Source organism: Lissotriton vulgaris, unplaced genomic scaffold, assembly GCF_964263255.1.
Source record: "Lissotriton vulgaris unplaced genomic scaffold, aLisVul1.2 SCAFFOLD_959, whole genome shotgun sequence".
Lineage (NCBI taxonomy): Eukaryota > Metazoa > Chordata > Amphibia > Caudata > Salamandridae > Lissotriton > Lissotriton vulgaris.
Genome location: NW_028250762.1, coordinates 217747 through 241768, shown reverse-complemented (window position 1 = coordinate 241768; position 24022 = coordinate 217747). Strand labels below are relative to the sequence as shown.

At 45.6% G+C, this 24022-nt stretch overlaps 1 protein-coding gene across 1 annotated transcript in view; it reads left to right on the top strand.

Annotated features, from left to right (window-relative positions):
- Positions 1–24022, top strand: part of DCUN1D1 (defective in cullin neddylation 1 domain containing 1) — a 126610-nt gene that overhangs the window by 86138 nt on the left and 16450 nt on the right. The window contains exon 6 of the mRNA XM_086950651.1: positions 13579–13675. Within this exon, the coding sequence (XP_086806777.1) occupies positions 13579–13675 (97 nt within the window). The remainder of the gene's footprint in view (positions 1–13578; positions 13676–24022) is intronic.

The window sequence follows — 24022 nt, the reverse complement described above, 5'->3', positions numbered from 1 at the left end:
ATAGCAGTAGGAGGAGGCTTTTGAATGAGTAAAAAGGGTTTTTTGAGGGGAAGAGTCAGAGGGAACAATACACGTGTTAGCGGTCCTTAGGATATCATGGGCTGCCACCTGAGCATTCTTGAGGGTGGCAGCATCATGGTACTGCTGAAATATGTCATGCTTGGTAACAAACAACATGCCTTCTTCTCCCTGACATGAATCTTGTGCCCTGGGTGACGTGGCTTACACCCAGGTGGCGACCTTAGAGGTTGCTCCAACTTCTCTGTGCTCTGGCTGGCAAGCCTGCGCTGTTCCACGCCTACTGCAGCCTAGACAGGGTTCTGACCTCCTGCCAGGCAGTGTTATCACTCCCATGAGTTAGGAACAAAGGCTTGGGTAAGAAGGTCACACCTCTCCTCCCTAGCAGGCTATTGAAGTGGCACTTCAAGACTGTGAGCTACAAAGGCTGCACCTTCTCTGATATGCGCCAGGGCTGGCTCCCAGTGGAGGGAACATCCGCCCCCCCCAGGCACATTTGAACCCAGGAAGGGGGAAACGTAGCAATGCAAGGAGGTGTACACCCGCAGAAGGCTAGCTACACCTCCAGGGTGAGCAGCCTGGTCTGTACACCACAAATTGATTTCTACCATCTTTAGGAATGGCAGAATAGAGGATTCTGGATAGAAAAGGTGACCTACATCCCCGGATGTAGTCACCTCGGGGGAGGACTAGCTGCAGGGACTAGCTTCCCATTGGCTACTACCTCCCACACTCCTAATTACCCTAATTTAGGATTTAAGGGAATCCCCTGACACCAGAACCTCAGATCTGAACAACTTGCATCAAGGAAGGACCAAGAAGAGACCCGTGTTGCCGAAAACAGGACTTTGATCACAGCACCAGAGCAAAAGAAGGATACTTTGTGCCTGTGACAACGGACTTTGAACTGAGTGAATGAGCCTCGTCCTTGTATAAAACTTGGCACTCCCCAAGAGAGGGATACGTGGAAGTCAAAAGCACCCTCTGACTCCCCTGAACTAATGGCGCTAGCCCCCCTGCAAACTGCAGGTAAAAACACACACCAGATCTGAAGAATCACTGGCCATCAGGCCCTCCGTGGGATTGCACAAATGCAGATGTTCCAGTGCATTGTGAGAGTTGAAGGCCTGTCTGCCATGCCTGAGACCCCACGAATTACTAGTACCTTTTTGTTGGGTTTCCCACTGCCAAGGCTTGTTGGTCGCCAATACGGCAACTAACCCCCACACTCAACAATTTATCTACATGCAAAACTGTGCAACCTTCATCCGACATCCGCAGGTGTGCATCTGTTGTGCTTTTGCATTCTGTTTTCTTTCAGCATTATGTAAACTGTAAAACAACGTTCAGCACCATGGATAGCCAAGACAACTCTGCACTCGAGGTCCACGGGCTGGGTAAAACTTACTGTTCCTCCCTCCGCACTGAAGTGAGGCCTCGCACTTCGCCCGTGCTGTGGACCGCACAGAGCCCCAGAGTGCATCCCTAAGCTGCAGAGGCGAAAGAGTGTGTACTCCAAAAAAATCAACAAGTACTTGTTTGGATTAATATCCGTTCTTTGAAGTCGTCATACAAGACCAGAGCTACTTTAGATTGCAGTGAAACATCTTTATTGTTTGATGATAAAACATGGACAGCCGACACGTGTTTCGCCCCCTATTGGCGAGTTGCGCCGGGGCTTCCTCAAGGCTATTTCCACATATACAGCATATATTATTTCATTCCTGGTTCCAATTTGACAAGTTCCAAAAACCAGAGTTTAAATACTCAGGGAGCAGATAATATATGCTGTATTTGTGGAAATAGCCTTGAGGAAGCCCCGGCGCAACAGTACAAGTACTTGTTAATTTTTTTGGAGTACACACTCTTTTTCTCAAACCTGTCTTCCTTTATGAAGCTCAAGAGGTCCAGAGCTTAGAGTGTCTCCAACCATCTATAAAAGGAGCTTATATAAGCGTTGTTCAAACTTGGGAATCTATGGACCTTTCTGTTTTGCTGATCACCTAAGCTGCAGGGGCCCCTGGACACCCTGGAAAACCTTTTAATCAGTGAGGTGTCCCCTGGTGTCAAGAGCACATGGAACACGACTGCACCGCGGCACACCCGTGATGATCAAGGCAGTGGCGGGCATGTGGCGTCGCGCGCGGGCAGACTGTGCATAGGCCCTCGCAGCACCCTGTTGGGCTGGGAGCATTCTGGACGTTGGAGGGGTGCTAAAGCAAGACATACAGCCTCCGGTCCCGGCATACACGGTTTTCTACCGCAGCCAGCCTGAGGCTCTCAAGATGGCTGTGCCCAAGAGGCGCGGTAGCTAGGCCAAGGTGCAATTTGCTATGGGGTGTCGCACCTCTTTGGGAGAGAAAGCAAAAGACACACAATCGATGGACGCAATGCAGAACGAATCAAAACATTCACCCCCAGTCAAGAGATCTGGGTTAAATCCATCCATTATTGTTTTGCTCACCATGCAACCCCAGTTTAGACCTGACCATATACAAATCGGTCACTTCTCACATTATGAAGGACAGAAAAAGCCAGGTTGTGTTGCCCCTATTCGGTTAGATGCTCTGCAGCTCTCCTTACAAGTCTGTGTCATGTTCAAGGCTTAAATCATTCTACTTGAAACCGTCGCCACTTAGAAAGCGGACGCCAGTGGAAAGGTGCACTCTGTCTTTGGCCAATCCGGCCAAGCAACAACTTTGCCCTAGTTATAAACTTATAGTATTTTGTGAGCATTGTTACATGGAGATATGTTTGGCACCAACATTTGAAGGAAATGCTTCCAATGTTCTCCACCTAGTTCTGGATTCTATGAATAAAAAAGCAGTGTTGCGAAAACCCTCACCTGCTTCACACCTTACTTTATCAAAATCTTTAACACCTCCCTTTCCATGGACCCCTCTCTTCGTATATGGACTGTGAAAGGCACAAAACAAAGATGGGGAAATAGTCTCATCATTTCATATTTTCGATGATAGGGCCTTCTGCTCCCCAACAAGAGAATTCTGTAATCTTTGAAGCAAAGATATGGACTTACTTAGTGTGGTAAAAACAGTGTACTCTTAGTCAAAGGGCTGCATGGTAAGAGATTTGCCCTCCTGTGGCTAGTCTTCCTGTTTAGTTAATAAAACAACAGCATGCATCTTAGAATCTTTGCCTAAAATGTCAGTCCGGTGGTAGTTGCTCAGATCTGGAATTTTACCTGTTTTTAGGACCCCTGCATGACTGCGGAGTAAAAGCGGTTTGGAAACTCGAGATAAATGACGGAACAGCTCAGTTACTATATAGCCTTCTCTTTAAACAGTCTGGCATGCACGCCATTTGGACCTTGCATCCCAGTGAATCAACACTTTTTGATAAGTTGTTCTACTCTTTCGTGAACTGGAGCAGTGGATTTATAACATTTACATTAACATAAAGACACTTGATGTGAGAAACCCGATTGAAGTGGAGGGTAGAGTAGGCTGCCAGACTCTCACACCCGGTGTCTCACTTCCGGTTTACCGAGAGGAGGAGTCACAGGTTAGCGCTCTAGCACGATCAGCACTGCTGATACTTAAGGGCCATGTTATTCCTTACGCACAGTGGGCGTGCCGAAGGCGCACTTAAGGCAAGCCTGTCTGCGCCCCGTCGGTCCCTGTTCCTCGTCCAGCATTAGCCATGCTGCCGGTTGACCCCCCGCCCCCCTGGAGCACGCATATGTTGGTCCAGGTCCCAATTATTGACAATTAAAAATAAAGGGTGCAACACCCTGTCGCCTTACAAATTTTCTGCGTCTTTCAATTACCATTTTAGCTGTGGCTCTTGCCCATTTTCTCTGAAACTGGTTCCTGTTGCACCATCCAGAACACTTCTCTCCTCTACCAGACCAGTAGTTAAGCCTTTTGGACCCTCCCCTTTCATCAAGGCGTGCCTGCTTAACTGTAGATCGCTACCCCGTCACTCGGGAGATATTTGGCTCTCCCTTACAACTCATTCCTGGGACTTATTGTTTCTTACGGAGACATGGGTAAAACATTTCTCTAATTGTTTATGTTCACTATCTATTGAGATCTTGAGGATCATAGTGCATTGCATATCATCGTACTCTCATTTAGCTCTCAATATGACCTTATATCTACGTTTCTACTTTTTTGCTCCTGAAAAAAGTGTTTGAAGGGTATAACCATTATCATAGATTCTGTCACACTTCTCAGCTGTCTTCAGCTTGGTCATGGACCCTAAACACTTTTGTTCCTGAGAAATTCATCCATACAGGACGATCAGCCCCCACCCCGTTCCACCACTGGCTCGCCCGTTTGAAGTGGAGGGTAGAGTAGGCTCCCGTACTCTCACTTCCGGTTTACCGAGGGAAAGAGTCACGGGTTAGCGCTCTAGCACTATCAGCCCTGCTGATACTTAAGGGCCATGCCATTCCCTACCTGCAGCGGACACTCACAGTGGTGATACCTCGTGCTAGCTGCTGTACCTGCTCTAAGGTCTCTGCTGTATTTTTTAAAAGGAAAAAGATATTGTTTTTATTCCTAATTGTACTTTTCACATTGTTCTGTTGTTCTGCTCCAGGCTACTTGATCACGCATCCCGCACCTTCCTTGCCTCAGCTCTACCCCGGTCCACCACGGGCTCGCCTGATTGAAGTGCCCGATTTGAGTGAACTCCCTTCGGAACAGTTGTGTTCTTAGTGGTTCTCCCTGCCCGCCGCCATTTCGAGTTCACCAATTTGATAAACTCGTATTTGTAACCCCTGTTGCGGGAAATTGCCTCCACACACTTGGATCTTTTTTGACCTTGAACTCTCCAGCATTGGTCATTGGATATTGCAGGCAATCATGACTCCCTCCAAGCCTCAAAAGTAAGGCACTGTTCTTTCGCATCCGATTTGCCCATGTTCATAGGTATGAAGCCAGACACTCAGAATATGTAGGGCAGAATGAGGACAAAGGACATCCCAACTGAGTGGGCCTCAGACGATGTAGTCCATGCTCACACAACTGGTTGTAACACCATCTCAGTGCACCACCTCTTCATGAGAGACCCCAATGGGGTGAATCAACTGCAGCACTTATTCAGGGCGCCGCACCATCATTGCCCAAACAGCAGGCTCAAAGGCTGGCCCCAAAGTGGAGCCACCCGGGTGCAGACCAGCATGAAAAGGTCCGAAACAGCACAAATACAGAGATGAAACAACAAGCCAGGTCTTATTGCACATTGACAGCCGCTATGACGGGCATTTTGCTCGCTGGGTAGATAGGGCTTATCCAGATCTGTTGGTGAAACTGCACAGTATGACCAGGACTCAGCCAGCATGGACGCACCCAGTCATCACTGGTGCTACCCGGCCTGGTCCACATTCCCCAGCCACACACAGCAGCAAACCAACCCTCCTTGAAAGATCCATCCAAACTATAGATTTCATTGCTTTCTCAACTTTTAACATGTCCTTCGCTGCTATTACCTTTGCAATTGGTGGTTATATGTAAAGCTGCTGACATTGGCAAAGCTCATAGAGGCCATCTTAATGGAGAGGAGCAGCACTGAAAAGTCCAATGGGACAACATTCAGAGTATCACCAAAGGTCCTGTCTGGCATTTGGCAAACAATGGACGAGCACTGAGGGGGGAGGTTGTTAGAGGAGAGACAAGGTAAGGAAAACAAACATGGCATCATCAAGACTGTTGTCCAACACCTGGCATGGCACTAATGTGCATTTAGTGTAAGAGTGGAAGTGGAGAAAGGGGGTGAGTCGGGTTGTGAATAAAAGTAAAGAGCCCGGGTACACTCTGAAAACCAAGACCTGCAGTTCCATTGAGCTAAACATGAAATGAAAGAAACTGAAAAAGTAGTGCTGTGCAGTCAATAGTGGAAGCCTACACTCTAGCTAATCAAAAGCAAACACTATTCCAGTGGAGAGACCAAGAATTGTGAGGATAGTCACAATTTTAAAGTAGGTACCTGAGATTGACAAGAAACCCATCTAACCATAAGTAAGGGCTGTGTGTAGCACTACAGTGCTGTCTGTAACAGACAGTTGGAGCTGATCTGTAGCAAGACTTCCTAAATGGTAAAGATTACTTTTTTGTTGGTTCTGTTATAGGAACCTTTGGAGAATTCCCAGCCATCAAACTGTGTTTTAAATGTATTTTATTTGTGTACTTTAGTGTGTCGCCCTAAGTTGGATGGGTATGCCCAGACGTGGGTCCTGTACACACTGTCACTGGAACTTAGCTGTACACGACTGATGAGCCCATAACTAGAGTGAAAATGGTCCTGGGTTGTGCGTTCCTGTTCAGGGAGGACCTGGCATGGCCGTTCAGGCAGGACTATTCCAGTAGGAGCAGGGTCAAGACTGTTTGCATATAGCAAAGTCCAAACTGAAGTGACATGGTGTGCAACATAATGATGGATTGGGATACGGCCCGAGTAATTATCAGTGGCTGAAATTAATTCAAGAAATCCATCCAACACTTTTTCTGTGTACCTAAATGTAGGTCTACTTGCATAATGTGTGCTCCCTTTGATCCATCCCAAAAATGCTAATAAGGCACCCTTTAAGCGGGTTTCTTAAATATTGATCACTCAGTTCAGCTGGTCAGTGTATTACCGAACATTACTTACCTGCAGGAGTAGCTTTGTGGCTTCTGTCAGTTATAGATTTAAAGCAACAAACTCAACACCCCTGCAAGGTGAAGGGGTAGCCAATAAGCATTAATTTACACCACACAACTCCCCGTAGGTATTTGACATGTTTTGATGAATATGCATTAGTACTAATTTGCATCATGGAACAAAGTCACCTTCTTTGTTGTAGAGATATAACTGCATTTAGCTGAATACATTTTTTTACTGCAATTAAATGAAATAGTTGAGCAGGTTTTGATGAACCATGCATTAGTAATGGTTAACAGTGGTTGACTGTCACTTTATAATTATTAAATCTAGGGGTTGTGGGAATGAGCACTGCCACTTTATTAACAAATAAGACACTAGGTGTTTAGGAATTGCTGATAAAAAATGAATACTGTTTAAGTAGGTAAACTTACTTACATGGTTGATCAGGCTATTTATATCTTGTTGTGTATGAGTTTAAGCAGTGCAACTTTAATAAAATTGAAGATGTGGTCATAATCCAGAAACCAAGATAAAATAGAAATACGTTAGATGCATTAAATAGAAATGGGAGAATAGATGTGCTTGGCTGAGAAGATATGTTTTTTTGTGTGGTATACCAGCAGTTGCACCTAAGCATGTTTAAAAAAAATTGTTAATTGTGATAAGTGAAGATTTTTAGTTTTTTTAATTGAAAGTACTGTTTAGCCAAAAAGAGAACAGAGTAGTATTTTTATTTTAAAGGTATGTTTTTTTTTTTATTTAAAGCAAGCACTGGCAAAGCCAATAGGTCTCGCCTATGACCATTATATTTGCACAGACATTATAGTTTTACAGATAAAACAATATGGTGCATAAACGATAATGTGTAGAAATGGCATCGCATAGTGCTTTAATCGTATCAAAATATTTGCTTCCAGCATACTTCAGAATTACAAAATATTTGCTTCTGTAGTGCTTTCCTAATTCTGATATATTCTGAAAGATTGGCACGGTTCATTTACAGATATTTAGATTTTGTTTTGTGCTAGAGTAAAATAACACCATTCAGCCTTCCTCTAGCACACCCCCAGTACCAACCATGAGTGTCACATAAATCCTCTCACTTTAAAGTCAGAGAAAGAAAAGTAAACACCAAGCTCGTAAACACCAAGCTCCCTCGAAAGACAGAGCCTGACATTTGACCTCTGTCTTTGATTGCACAGCAAATGTGACAAGATCAGAACAAAATGTAACTGCCTGTTTACAGAAAGCGATTACTCATGGAAGGATACAGTAAACGGGATATGCTCCACAGGAGGGACAAAAACCTACTGGACTGCGTAAAACAAATAAGGCCCGCAAATAGAAAGCAAGAAACTGTGAGTTACAAAACACAAACCAACGGTAAGCAATGGGCAAAATACTTTCCCAGAGAAGCTTTCTGAATGTCCCCAAGAAGTCTATGCAAACCAGTCAGCTGCTGGTAGTCTGGTAGATTTCAACCTAAAAAAAAAACTGGCTACCCATGGAAAGATTACATCAACAAAGAGGGCTTTTTCTCATCGATTGACATAATGTGCCTTTCAAGATGCAAGCTTGGTTGATACTCTCAATTTTCAATGACATAAACACAATTTACCAATACAAGCCCAATTAGTAGACCAAATTTGTGCATCTAGTATAAATTCATAATAAATACAGGCAACAAGATTGCTGTTGCCAGTTTTACATAATACTGAAATGGATATATGCAAGTAACATCAACACCAGAAGGGACTCCTCTATGCTATGTTGATCAGGATTCAATTTGTAACTAACTTCAAGACATCAGAAAATGGATTACATAGCAAAATAATGCCTATGGGAAATGTAAACCCTCTTCTGTGGAGAATTTACATTTCCCATAGGCACGCTATTGCGACCAATAGAATTATGGACATGATAGCTGAAAAGCCACAAGGAACTTCTGACAGGGAAACAGACCATTAAAAATTCAACCATACCCCATGACTACTGTGTTGGAATGAATTACTTTGATCCAATGAAATGCGTTAAACTACGCAAAGAATTGGAAGTTAAATTGACCCACTCTATTAATTGACTGAAAGCTGTGCAACAACACAAACAAATCTCGGATCATACAGATAACCATATTAATAATGATCCTTGCTGCCCTGAGTCCTTTGGTCTACTTCTAGCAGGGTTTAATCAAGGCATTAATGGAATAAATAATGAGCCGACCAAAAGGGCGAAATAAATGCTTTCCTTTGCTGCCATGAGGTAGTGACAGCTGTCGTGAAGTATTTGGAATGGAGGAAATGGCTTCAAACAAATTAACTGAGGAGGGTTGAAAAACTGCAAGAAGAAAGGCAAAAAGCAGGAAATGTATTTAAGTGGCCAGTGGTGAAGCTGAACCACAAAGTAAGTGAGTCTAAAAGCGCTGGTTTATAAAAGGCTTGTAGTGATCAAAACACAAAGCTAAATAAGACAGACTAAATCCAAAGGAAATCAAGCTAAGCAATCCAGTGGTTTGAGGTAAGGAGCTGAACCTTCATAAGCAGATGAAGATTCAGAAATTAACCATGTAGGAAAATATGTTGCAAGATTGAGCTAAACTGTATGCTATCTTTGCAGTGACAAAATCTGTAGTAAGTGGACGCGTTTTCCAATACAAGCATAAAAGCTAACACTTCCAAACGGATGTCATTCGTTCCAAATGATCAGTGAGGTGCACTGGCTTTTTTTTTAGCCCTTTGTTGATCACCTCATCCTTTTAATAGTGTGAATTATCTATGCAAATACCAAGGTCTGATGAAGGTATCTCAGCTAGCAAGGTTGTGAACAGTTATGGCAAGTTAGTCGCTATAAGAATATTGTGCACTGCTCTCGGTTTTCTGTGATTGTTATTATTCTATGTCACTCATACCAGTGGCCAAGACGACCTCTCTAGTCGTGCAAACTCAAGCAGTTGCCTACAGAGCAGCTTCTACTAATTATGTTGCTATAAAGGAACATACCTCTAAAGGTAGAATTATCTATTCCATTGCTCTACACTTGCAGGCTCATGTGTATTATCCTCTCACGCCTGCAACGTTAAAACTGTTGGCTCACTCTGTGATCATGCAGACTGTCATTTGTGACACCAGACCTCCACCAGTTAGTCTAAACTTGCAGTCTCACATCCTGTATAGAAGGATAGCAGACTAACCACTACTCTACTCTTGGGCTTGCTACTATTCCCCTTGTCTACATCTCCAAGGAGCTCACATACTTCTCTTCAAAAACCATCTCACTGTTGGATGTTGATCTTTGACCCTCCTCTACCCTTCTCACTCTCTGTGCTTCCCTGATACATTTCCATTACTTTTGCCATTTTGAACAGCACATCATTGCTTTGTAGATAGGTTTGTGTTTGGAATACCACACATACGCCCAACTCACCTCAAAGCAGTTCCGGTTTTCTGATTTTTATTGTGGGTGAGGAAGTAAAGCCGAATGAGGTTCTGTGAGCTGGCCCCTAATGTACACTTAGGAATGGAAAGTCCCTTTAGGGTGATTTGTACAAGTACTCTGTGAATTGTGTTAGTTCCATTTGGGAATATCAAAACAAAAATCTGACTTGGGGAGGAAAGAAAGGTGAAATTCATTTATTCCTTTAAAAAAAAAATGTTTTATTATTTCCAAAACAGAAGTATTCAATCCTGATCAGAATACGAAGACAAACAGGTACTCTTCCTACGACAACACACCCTGGTCGCACCCTGGTACAAATGATATAGCCATAATCAGCAGATATTGTATACCGTTCTTCAATATAATATTACCAACTGTCAACAAGATTGTTGATAAGCTGACATATTAGTAACGGTCAGTTATCAATCAAAAACATGTTAGACACACCTGTGCAGCACACTTAAGAATACAAAACAAACCTTTCCCTCCCCCTCCCCGGTATATCACACATAGCAAAAGGTATGGCAACAACAAGGTATAGTACAAAGGAGCACAATACAGGTATACTGCAACAAATATCACAGAGTTCTGCAGCGTCCGAGACAGACGTAGTCAGGGATACAATAGGTACAGACAGCCAATTATTGAAAATACATTAAACAGGGCAATATAAAGCAAAGACAGAGCACAGCACAAACAAGTATACAACTGATTTTCTCCAGTCAGGAAAGATTATTTAATACATAGAACATAGGAGCACTGTATCCAGCAAATGATCTTAACCACTGTTGTCCGGTTTTTTTACAGCAATGGTACAGCCGACATGTGTTTTGTCGCCGTTAGCGACTTTTTCAAGGCTGTTAACAAGATGATACAATAGGAATTCAATATTTTCACTCTATTGGAAAGATTTACAACAAAGTATTTAAACTCCATTTAAGCTGTTCGTGCGACTATTTCTATCCCATTGGCATAGAATAAAACATAATTACAGAAGATAGGAATGGAGCACAGTAGAGAGTATATAAAAACTCTCAGGACACCTCTGTGTGAAGGAACAGTAGTCATAGTACATGCTCAAGTATGCGCATTCACCGTTATCGTGCCTAATTGAGACAAAGGTTATAAAGGTTGAAAAGAAAGATCAGAAAGAAACCATCAACCTGTGTAGTGTACTACCAAGAACAAATATAGATTAGTAGCTAAAATTACCTTCCATGTAAAATCGTCCTTGATTAAGGGCTACGATCTTTCACCATGTGGGATGTGGATAACAATTGTCTAGATCCCTATTTTGACGTCCTATGATAGACCAGCACTGGAAAACATACCCATATGTGTATTAGTTTTCCACAATATACTTTCATCCTCCGTACTATTGTTTAAGTGGTTTGTATTGAAAAAGAGGAGGAAGGTAAGAGGAAAAAAATTGGCCAAAAACCATAATTATTTCAGTCATTTAAAAAGTCCCTTCTTTCAAGCTAGTATGCACGTAGCCTATATGGGAAGATATATAAAGCATCTGTCCCATTAATATTTGTCTGTCTACTAAATATGTTCATCTTCAATATTATCAATAAAACCCAAATGTGGTAGTCGGGACCAGTCCTAAAATGGTTTATCATATACTTCTAAGCTGGTTGGCCTGCTTTCATATATTGTCATATAACACTTACACACACACTTATATATATATATATATATCGGTCCTCGCTTCTTAGTTCTATTTTTCGAGGATACTAGAAAGTTCACTTAGTTAGTGGTGATATGTACGTATTTACAAGTTATTTAGTGATACGTGAAAATCACTTACGCGGTGGTTATACTTGTGTAATCCCCCAAGTGGGGATTGGTAAGCTTCGCAGCTAGCGCGGCGCCCACTTGACTTCGTCTTTTGTTTGTTAAAGTCCAGTGGCTGTAACATAAAAAACATACGCTATACGCGATGCTCGATGATTGAGTATTTAAACACCCCCATTATCCATATGGTCTAGCTGAATGCTATTCGTCTCCCCGGTTTAATCCCATATCAAGCTCTCACCTTCGCCCGGCGGGTACTGGTATTAAGCACAATTTTTCAACGAAAGTAGAAGCGGCCAGGCTCGAACAAAGTTGCCCCGCCAATTGTCAAGTTTACGAAGGAGTACGGTAGCTGCAACAAAACATATTGCAGCTATAAGTAAAAATCGGAATTCGGTATAATTGGAACTTTGTTTAGAAAATTAATAGCGTTGCCATTCACCTTTGATCTAGTATGCGCTAACACACTTAAGAAACTCACATCCTCCATACGGTCTCCAGCGATCAGTCAGTCTCGATTGTTCTGAGAGTTACGCGGCAATCAGGGCAAAACAGCTGGATCTCCAACCGTTGGGTCTGCATCCAGATCAGCATCCGGGACTTTCAGCAAGACTACTAAGGCTTCCCAAGCCCTTGCTGCCTCCAAAACTTTCTCGCTAGTTGCTCGGTTAGCCAGCTGTACTGTAACGGTGCCTTCACATTCCGCCCCTTTAAGGAGGTCAGCCTTCCATCTCTGAACACTTGGGCCCCTTTTAGATTTCCAATGTGCTGTAATGTCCCTTTTAGCCAAGAGTAGGCCCAAGTCCAAAAACTTACTTAGGATCTTATTCTTAGATGTATGGGGGAACCAGTGCAGCAGACAAAGGCCTATAGTGGGCTCTACTTCGCTTTCATTATTGTCTCACAAGAAAGAAAGGTGCAATTCATGAGTGAAAAGTATGGAGCACAAACAATACCTTCTATTCCTATTAAAAAAAGCAAAGCTCACAGTTCCTTATTTGTTTGTGGATGAGGGTCCGAAGCAGACAGTGGCTACAGGTGGATAAAGTTTGTAAGGGAAACAAGTGCCTCCAAGGTGTGTCATAGCAGCTTGGGTTAGGGAGTGCAAGCGTATGCCAGGGGTGGGGCAATTTGGGGCAGCTAGTCAAGGGACAGAAGATTAAACCATGTGGGATAACAGTCTGATTGTCCGTGTCATCAGCTTGGATATAAATAACCTGTGCTGGAAATTATTGCTTGTTAATTGTAAAAAAGACTCCCTATGAAATATCACTCCTAAAAATCAAAGCTAATCCATTTTCATCAATTTGTATTGTATTAATGAGGTATTCTTAATATTGTTATAACTGTTAAAAACACAAACTAGTCTTGGGTCTAGCAGCAGTGATTTAATTTGTAACCCCCTTCACGCCACCGGCCGAATCCAGTATTATTATCAAAGATGTATTATTTAGTCAGTATGAGTTATAATATTACAAAATGTATTAGTATAGTGTAGGGAGCAGGGTTCTGGCGATATAAACCACTGAGATGTAGTAGCTAATATTTGTTTTGTATAATTGTAGTTGTTACCTATTGAATCTCTGCCAAAAATCTGATCTTTGTAAACCTGTTTAAATTTGTTGTGCTGTGCTGTTCATTGTTGGTCAGATTGTAATTGGGACTTACGAGTTAATTGTCTTCCTGTTTATTTTTTTTGCCCAAAAATATTTTTTTTAGGAACATCATAAAAGATCCATACCCAAAGATACGTGGAATCTTCTTTTAGACTTCAGTACGATGATAGCAGACGACATGTCTAACTATGACGAAGAAGGTAGGATTTTTCCACTATCAGATTTTTTATGTTTTTCACCCTGGGTTTTGAAAAGTATTAAAAGGATTCCAACTAAAATCACGAGTTTTTATGTTTGTTTTATCTGCATATATCTTCTTTTCAAAAGTAATACAGTTTGAGATCTGCTATAATGTGCGATCAAGGAAGGTAAAGAAGGTTTGCTATCCGCATATACTGCATCTTATGGCATTTGTTTGTTTTGCATGGACCCAAGCAAGCTAATACTTTAGGTATGTTGTTGAATCAGTAATAGTTGCAGCTGATTTATTTGTGGAAGAATATAATTGGATCCATATTTGAATACGACCTGTGGAATCTGAGGCCTGGTCAACCAAGTTGCAGGAAAATATCTATGCAGCAAAATCCTTATTAAAACTTGCCATAGCTTTCTGTATGGAAACATTTCTAGTTGCTAATACTGCCTTGTAGTGTTTGATACCAATTTTACTTTGGAAGCTGAAGTGTGGACACCATCCATATGTCCATGAGCTCACTTTCCTTTCCCTCCAAGTTCGGAGCTTGCTTAGTACCTTGTGGGGCTGCACAATGCAGCAGATCAATGGCCATGGGCTGGAACAGAGTCGGTGTGCTACCTGGGTACTGCAAGAGATGGCAACCATGTCATGTATATTGCCAGACTGAATGACCATGCAGTTTGGCACTGGGCACTCTAGAACTGGTTGGGGAGTGTCAGACATGATTGTGGCACTGTCATTAAGCTCCATGGGCTGCTGCACTCTTGGCCCAGCCCTCAGTAGTTCTGTGAGAGAGATAGTTGATGGCCCTCTGATGATCAATATCTTCTAGAAACCTTGTATTTAAGGTTTGGGGATGGTGAGACCGGTTTGGTAAATTGATATGGTGTAGATTGGGAGAGGCAACCACAGCTTTGCTGATCAAATTACAAAATAGAAATAAGTACAGCAGAACCCTGGCCTTTACAAATTCGTCCTTTTTGTTTACAGCATTTTACCTGGATGCCTGGAATACTAACTAGACCATTTTTTTAAATACCCAAGAAAACTCCTGTGATATCAAGTGAGAAATAATGAAAAAATCCCCTTTCTGCCATATGTTATCTCTCCCTAGCAGCATAACACTGGATCAGATACCGGATGCAGTAATACACTCCCTGCACATAAGGACAGCTTGTGAGCAGGAAAAATAGAAAGATGGAATTCCAAAGATTTCTGTGTGCTTCATTGGAGGAAAGCGAGGAACCAGTCTCCTCCCATGAAAAGTGTGGTCCAGGCACTAATTATAGGACTTTTTTGTGGGTGGTGCAGGCTATCATAAAATAGAAAATAAAGAAAATTGTTATAAGGACAGAAACAAGTAGGAGAGAGAGACTCGTAACTTTCACCATTCTGCATTAGAGCTGAAAAGGTGCCGAGGGTGTTGTGAAAAGAGGATACCTTGAAATCACATACTATTAACTATTAGAGGTAATGGTAAGAAAATGCTTGGCATGTAGTTAAATTAACCAAATTGAAAGATCAATCCCACCCAAAGGGTTATGCCATTTGGAGCTTCTCAAAGATGCACAGCAAGGTACTACTAGGAGTCATTCTTTGAAAAATTTCTTCTGACCCAATTTACTGATAAGGCAGAACCATGAGATATTTATTACCATGTACAGAATGCTTAACACCCATTTACAAAAGCTCCTCCGTGTAGTCTGTCTCTTAGGCAGATGACTTAGGCAAGTGTTGAAGAGTAGCTGACCTACAACAGGTTTCTGTATTTGCAGATCAACATGGCAACACAGAGAAAATCTATGATCTTGAAGGTAGAAAAATAGTTAGGGAGATGGGGAACTAACTCCCTCTACCACGGTTGTAATAGGGAGGAAGATAACCCCTAGTCTGCGTTCTTCAGTTTGAGTGTACATCTAGATTAATGCACCCCTACAGAGCTTTCAGATGCCACCAGTAGATATTAATGGGTACTTAGTTAATACTTTTGTATATATGTAGGTCTGGATTTACGTATGGATCTGGTATTTGTATATTGCAAATGTCACTTAAATGCAGCACAGTGTTGAACAGAGTAAAAGCAAAGATCTAGTCACTGTGTGATTGTGTGGTTATTAGGTTTCTAAGAGCAAAAGTGCAGTGTTGCTGCATCATGATGTAGCGTTATTTAATAAGGTATGCCTTCAGCAGTCTTCTAAATTGCTGCAGGGGTGCGGTAGTTCATCAACTTACCAGGCGGGGGGAGTTGTTTGGGGTGATGTGATCTTATTTATTCAGGCCCTTGATATGGTATGCTGCAGTAGATAGGATGTCAGCCAGGATAATGATCTGCCCACTCCTCAAACCAGTTCTGGGGCAGCTGTTCTCCCACTGGATTTTGTGCAAGCCGGACTAGGACAACAACAGCCGGGGGCTTTTCTACCTGTAAAATCAGACTCATCCCGCTGACCTTTGAGAAATCCAAGGTCCAAGAATACTGCCAGCCTCTGCCAAGATGAACCTTAGAAATTAAATATGGAGGAAGAACACTCAAAGTTCTGGACTCTCCTTTAGTACAGACTAGACTATCCTTAAAAGATTAACTATATTACCCAGTGTAATTGTGTTATAAAAAGGCTTTAGCACACCAGTCACTGAACTGATATAGCCTCTCTTTCTGGGGGCAGATCCCCGTTTGCCTAACGGGACTCTCCCAGGTATCTTCAATATTACATCCAGGAAATGTATTTAAGCTTTCTACTTGTCTGGTCTAAAATGAGTCTTAAGCAAAATCTATTACTTAGCTCTATGAAATTGCTGCAAAGCAGCATGTGGCAATGATATACCAATAACTAAACACAACTATCCCTACTCTACTAAACTCCTGATACTACAACCCTTATACTATAGATATGTAGGCCATTTACTAACTGGGATGTTGCAGAGAAGGAAGCCGTGCAAAAGACAACAACTACATTTTTACCTCTGATTTCCTGAGCTAAATGAAATATTAAGAACCGCCAGTACAAATTGTAAAAGCCTTGAAGTCCTGATGACTATGTAAGGGCGAAACATGTCTGCTGTCAAAAATCATATACTGAATATTGTAACATCTTGGAAAAAATGATGAAAATCATAATCCGAGAACTTGAAGTATTCTTCATGTATCAATATTGAAGATGGATAAAGATGCACTCATATACCTCAAACTATAGTTATGCATGTTTAATAATTGTTTTTAATGTTCAGTCCTAATATGTCCAATTCCTGGACAGTCTATATATGTACCCACCAAAATCTGCTGCTTTCCTGTACAACGTTTGATAATGTTCTTTTGTTGCCCATAAAAAATATGGTTTAAGAATATGGCCAGGTATCTGAAAGAAACAGGTTAGTATTAGATTCCTTACCTTGGAATATCCCCAGGCGTCCGACTGGATCCGGAAATTTTTGCATAGCAGTACCCTTGCGCATCGGTAGGTGTCGTCTGCGCCGTGATGACGTCGTTTGAGTACTTAGACGCCGCACCGCGTGCTGACTGACGTCAGTTCTTCTTTTTTCCTCGCCAGCAGCGCAGATCTGGAAAAAGTGGTACCTTAGTCACTTTTTGACTAAACTTTTTTGAGATCTTTTTGATCATTCTTCGACTCCGATTGGTGCCGGTAGGGATGCCAGGTTTTAAACCTTGTGAGGACTGCGACCGGCTGATGTCTGTCACGACCCTCACCGACGGTGCCTCCACTGTCTCGGTGTCGATCATGACGACAAGACCTGCTCCGACTGTCGGGCCTTAACCTCGAAAGCTAGGCTGGAGCGGTCCTGCAAGCGGCTCGAGCTCCGGCAGTCGGACCCGCGCCGTGAGAGGTTCCAGTCCGGACGGAGGTCGAGGGACTGATCGCGGTGGCGGAGCCATCACAGCTCCGGGAGTCGACATCACTCCTCAGGATCGAAGTAGTCGGGTAAGCACAAGAAGTCGAAGAGACGTCATCGCTCTTCCGACTCTCCCGCATCCCCCCCCCGACGCTCGCGCGATACGGCCGAGGGTTCGGGTGACACCGCCCACGCGGCTCCGTCGGACTCGTGGGCGTCGCGACCTGCCCCATACTCTCCGGTCCCTGGGCAGCAAGCGACACTGGAGGAGATCGAGCGCTTCCTCATGGCCATGAGGTCCCTCACTCCTCCGGCGGGCTCCGCTGCACCTTCAGGCCCAGCGGACCTGTCTGGGGCCCCTAGCGGGTCGGTTGCTTCGGCCCCGACGCCGGCGGGTGCTTCGGCGCCTTCGGGCCCGGCGCCGCAGGGCCCCACTAGATCCGCTTCTGGATCCGGATCGTCGCCGGTCGACCTGACGACCTCACCGGCGCCGGTCCCACAGGTGTCCCCTCCGGCGCCGGTACCTCTCTCGACGCCTCTTGGGGAGTTTTACTTCAATGAACCGGATTATCAGGAGATGGGTGATGAGGAGTATTGGGAGGGGTCTGAGGACGCTCTGACACGTGAGTGTCAGTCCCAGGAGGACTGGACAGGTGGACTTGGGGATGCCAGTGGTCTGGACACTTCGCCAGACACTGGTTTTGTCTCACCTCCTAACGTGGCTTCGGAGTAGGGGGCAACCTTCAGTGTGGTGTTGACGCGGGCAGCCAAGGCCTTGAGCTCCCTGTCGCAGCCGTGAGGACAAACCTCCTCACTGAGGTCCTTAAACCGCAGTCAAGCTCGGCTGAGCCTCTGCTGCCGTTTAATGAGGCCTTGACTGACGTTCTTTTGGGCACTTGGTACAGCCAAGCCTGTAGATAGGAACGTGGCCAGACGCCACCGCCCGGCCACGGGCGACCCTTGTTTCCTGTCCACCCACCCCACCCCCGAGAGCCTGGTCATCCAGGCCTCTAACTCCCAGACTGCATTCCCGTCGGCTCCGCCTGATCGGGAATCCAAGAGGTATGAGAATTATGGAAAGAGGATATTCTCCTCCCTTAGTTTGGGACTGCGGTCTTCCAACATCGCATGCCTCTTGGGCCGTTACACCCACTCCCTGTGGGACACGGTCGCGGACGTGCTGCCACAATGCCCGGCGGAGGTCAAGGCTAAACTCGCCCAAGCCCTTGCGGAGGGGCGAGATGCGGCACGTTTCTCCATCCGATGTGGGCTGGATACCACGGACTCACTGGGCAAAGCGATGGCAACGACAGTGGCGATTCGTCAACACGCCTGGTTGAGGTCCTCCAACTTTTCAGCGGATGTCCAGAATACCCTCATGGTCATGCCGTTTGATGGCCGTCGCCTCTTTGGCGACAAGGCAGACCGAGCGCTTTAAGGACTCCAGGGTTACGGCCAAGTCCTTGGGCCTCTCGGCCCGCGCCAGCAACCGGGTGTCTTTCGCTCCTTTCGTGGCCAAGGAAGGGGCGCCCCCACACGTGCTGCCAGCCACGCACCGCAGACTAACATCCAACGCTGTGGCGGCCGTGGAAACCGCTGTGGAGGCGGTCTGGGACAACGGCGAGACCAGTCCACACCTTCCCCCGTAGCATCCGCCTCAAAACCTTCCTAGTCCGTATTTTTGGGCCCATGTGACACCAGTGGGGGGCAGGGTTCGCCATCATCACTCCCACTGGCGCACTGTCACATCGGACAGGTGGGTGCTGCAAATCGTCCGAAGGGGCTACTCCTTCCCCTTCGAGACGACCCCTCCAGCCATGCCACCGCGTATCTGGGGATCATTTGCGGCTTCTGCAGGAGGAAGTTACGGCCCTCTTGGCCAAGGGGGCCATTGAGTGCGTTCCTGGGCCAGAAGTAGGGTGTGGTTGCTACTCCCACTACTTTCTGGTACCCAAGAAGGGCAAAGGGGGCCTACGCCCTATCTTGGATCAACGGAACGTCAACGGCTTCCTCCGGAAGGAGAAGTTCAAAATGCTGACACTGGCTCAGGTCTTAGCTGCCCTGGACCCAGGAGACTGGATGGTAGCGTTGGACTTACAGGACGCTTATTTCCACATCCCCGGCCCACCGGCGCTACCTGCTGTTCACGGTAGGCCACGGGCACTTTCAGTTTACCGTGCTCCCCTTCGACCTTACCTGCGCCCCACGGGTGTTCACGAAAGTGATGGCGGTGGTCGCAGCTCATCTGCGCAGGTTAGGGGTTTCAGTCTTCCCCCACCTCGACAACTGGTTGTTGAAGGCGGGCTCGCCCCAGACAGTTGTCAGCCACCTCCAGACGACGGCGGATCTCCTGCACCTGCTGGGGTTCTCCATCAACGTGCCGAAGTCAAACCTGTGTCCCTCTCAGAAGCTCCTCTTCATCGGAGCGGTTCTCGACTCGGCACAGTTTCGGGTTTATCCCCCCGAGCAGCGGGTTTGGGATATTCAGGCTCTGATTCCGATCTTTCAGCCTTTATCCCGAGTATCGGTCAGGTTGACGCTGCGGCTTCTGGGGCTGATGGCTTCCTACATCCTTCTGGTGCATCACGCCCATTGGCATCAGGGCGTAACCCTGGTGGTTCAACACCTGGCAGGTTCTCTGAATGCCAGGGCGGACGAACTCAGCCGCCGGTGCATGATGGATCACGAATGTCGTCTGAACTCAGACGTGGCGCAAGGTCTCTTTCTGCAGTGGTTAGATATATTCGCCACAGAAGAGAACGCGCAATGTCATCAGTTCTGCGCGTTGGAATTTCCAAGGCGCACTCGCTCGGAGACGCTTTTCGTCGCGAGTGGAGTTGCGGTCTGTTGTACGCCTTTCCGCCTATACCACTTCTGCCCAGAGTGCTGAAGAAGATCAAACTCGACCGGGCCCAAGTCATCCTTGTGGCTCCGGACTGGGCAAGAAGGTACTGGTATCCCGAGCTACTCAGTACGTCAATCGATCTCCCGGTTCGTCTGCCTCTTCAGGAGGACCTTATGTCGCAGCAACAGGGGACGATCCTCCACCCGAACCTGTCCAGTCTCCACCTCCATGCTTGGAGATTGAGCGGCGACAGTTGAGGCCATTTGACTTGCCTGCTGAAGTCTGTAATATCATTCTGACAGCCAGGCGTACCTCCACAAAGTCGGTATACGCCTGCAGGTGGAACAGATTTGTGGCATGGTGCACAGCAAAGGCTGTGGATCCTCTCTCTGCCCCTCTTTCTGAAGTTCTTCTCTTCCTTCTTTCTCTTGCCCAGCAGGGCTCTGCTCTGTGCACTATCAAGGGCTACCTTTCTGCCCTTTCAGCCTTTCTCAGGCTGCCTGATCAGCCATCTTTGTTCAAGTCCCCTATTGTAACTCGTTTTCTGAAAGGCATCACACACACACGTTTCCACCTGTTCCCTTCGTGAATCCTCAGTGGTACTTGAACCTGGTTCTTAGTTATCTGATGGGCGCTCCCTTTGAGCCACTTCACAACTGTCCTATCCGCCTTCTTACTTTGAAGACTGCTTTCCTGGTTGCCATCACTTCTGCCAGGCGAGTGAGTGAGCTTTAGGCTCTTTCCTCTAAACCTCCTTTCCTTTCTGTCCATCCGGACAAGGTTGTGTTGCGGACTAGGCCCTCTTTCCTGCCCAAGGTTGTCACTGCCTTCCACATCGGGCAGTCTATCACCTTGCCCACCTTCTTTCCGCCTCCGCATCCCTCAAAAGAGGAAGAGCGGCTCCACCGTCTGGACCCAAAACGTGTGCTCTTGTTTTGTCTTGACCGCACTCGCCAGTTCCGGGTGAATGACCAACTCTTTGTTGGTTACGTGGTCGATAAGAAGGGACGGACGGTACACAAGCGAACCATCTCTCGGTTGGTCGTGTTGTGTATCAAGGCATGCTACTCCTCGACTAAGAAGGAACCTCCTGTTGGGCTGAGGGCCCATTCCACTCTGGCCACGGCGGCTACTACTTCCCTGGGTCGGGGATTCCCCTTGCAGGACATTTGTCAGGCAGCTACGTGGGCCTCGCTGCACACGTTCGCTAGACACTACTGCCTGGACAGTCAAGTCCGGAGGGATGGCTTCTTTGGCCGTTCCGTCCTCCAGGACTTTCTGGTGTGATTATTGGTTCGCAGACCGACCACCGGGGATGGTATTGCTGGGGTATCTATTCTAAGGTAAGGAATTGAATACTAACCTGTTTCTTTCAGATGAACAAGTTACTTACCTTCGGTAACGATATATCTGTAAGAAACAGTAGTTAGTATTAGATTCCTTATCACCCCACCCATCCTCCCCGTTCTGCGAACCGATATCTAGGGTTAAGGTAATCCCCTTTCAGGGCCCTAGTTTCAATGGCACCAGTGTTGGTTTTTGACATGGCTCTGCGTTTTTGGCGCGAAAAAGCTGTGTCTAAGAACTGACGTGAGCACGCGGAGGCGGCGTCTAAGTACTCCGAGGACGTCATCACGACGACGGACGCGGAGCCGCAGACGACGCCTACCGACACGCAAGGGTACTGCTACGCAAAAATTTCCGGATCCAGTCTGACGCCTGGGGATATTCTAAGGTAAGGAATCTAATACTAACTACTGTTTCTTACAGATATATCGCTACTGAAGGTAAGTAACTTGTTCTACAGGTAGATCAGGGCTGACTAGTGAAAGGAGTGGAGATGTTTAAGACTTCAGTGGATGGACAGTGAATTGGGCGGTGGAGAGCTCAAACACACTGCAGGTTCAGCACGAGAAAGCTGATGTAATTCCAGCTGCGAAGTAGAGCTGCACATTTGCATCACAGGGTGAGGTAGTGAAATTGAACATGTTCAAGAACACCACCGTAATCTAATGCACACATCAGGGTAGGAACAAGTGTTAACTAACTGAAAATGTTTGATTGGAGAGATTCCAGTCATGGTAAGGGAAGGCTTAGTTTTTCTACAAAGATTGACTAATAAGTGGTTATAGGCTTTTTAAAAACCTGATTCAATACAGAAGCATGCCCTAATCTGTGAGATCTTTTTGGCTGTACGATGCTTATGTATAAGATTAACATCTCTGGAACAGGAGTTGGAATTAAGTAAATCCATTACACCTTCATCTTCGGCAAAACCTATCTGTAAAATGTGGCCTACGTTTTCTTAGCTTTCTTACTGCTCCACACTTTGTTCTCAATTGGTTGCTATTGGGGGAGGGGGGGTGCTAGCTGAATTGGAGAGAAAAGCATTATTAGGAAAAATTATGATTTTTTGATTTCTGAAGGTGTAATCGATATGCAGATGCCAAGGTCCTTGAAATGGCAGATTTAAATTCTATTTACATCCGTTATACTTTATTCCACATACGCTGGGAAAATGTAATGGTGGAATTAGATCCGAACATCCACAAGTGTAAAGGCAAGCAAACTTTGTGCACGTAATTGCACAGTTTACCTGTGGTTTAATTTGGGAGCAGAATTATCGATCTTCTAAGAAGTGCATACGAAAGAAAGACTTCTGGATCCATGGTGTTATGTATTGGCCATTTTCTTAAAATACAAATTAAAGGGTACGATTTATAATACTATTATTGCTACTAGCAAACAGATTGGTTGTGAACTGGAAGGATCCTCTAATTAAAGCTGTGGAAAGGAAGTAATCAAATAGAATGAGATGTGAGACGTGTAAGAGCCTTCACAGTGGAACTGTATTCTTTTCATTTGTTACATCTTTTTTCTTTTAAAAGTTTTATTCAGTTGTTTCATAGCAACCTTGAAAGTACAATCAAGAATTCAATACATGCGGGCGTGGCTATGCGGCGGACTAAGATGGCCGCTTGCTAGAACACCTCCGTAGCCCTCCGATCCCCATTCACCTATCCGTCACACTAATCCGTTTTGAAGGTGCGGATTTCATACCTCAAAGAGAGTGGTGCCAGACGCTGTTGCTGCGGATCAAATCGGACACCGGGGGCCTGAGTTATCCAACTTTTACTCCTGCTGCCTCTTGGGCTGAAAGCCAGGGCCTCAAGTTACAGACCCCGCCGCCTGGTGTTAGAAGGGTGCCGGCGTGCCCCCTCCCCCTCCTACGGGGCCCCATCTATTCGCCGGACGTCTTGTATCCCAGCTGCCTTACTCGGTCCCCCGTAGGGGCGGGGCCTAATTATTGCTGCCGGACTGTGTCGCTGTGGGGATTGCGTCCCCGACTAGGTTGTGACCCGTCGTGGAGCGGCGCAATCACCTTTGACCGCGAGGGTCCTGGAGCGACCTACTGTGAGTACCGACTCTGAGTCACACTGCCACTGCAGCGGAGACGAAAGCTGCGCCAAGGAGGACGCTGGGGGCTCCGGGCTGAACATTGGGTTAGTCTGGCCATTAACCTCTGACATTCATGAACCCCTGCATTCCGCCCCACCTCCCCGAAGATGATACTAGCCTGAGGCGGCAGCATACACCAATCGATAAGTATACGTGCCCCGAGAACCCCCCAGTTTCACCGCCCAAGGAGCTTTTCCA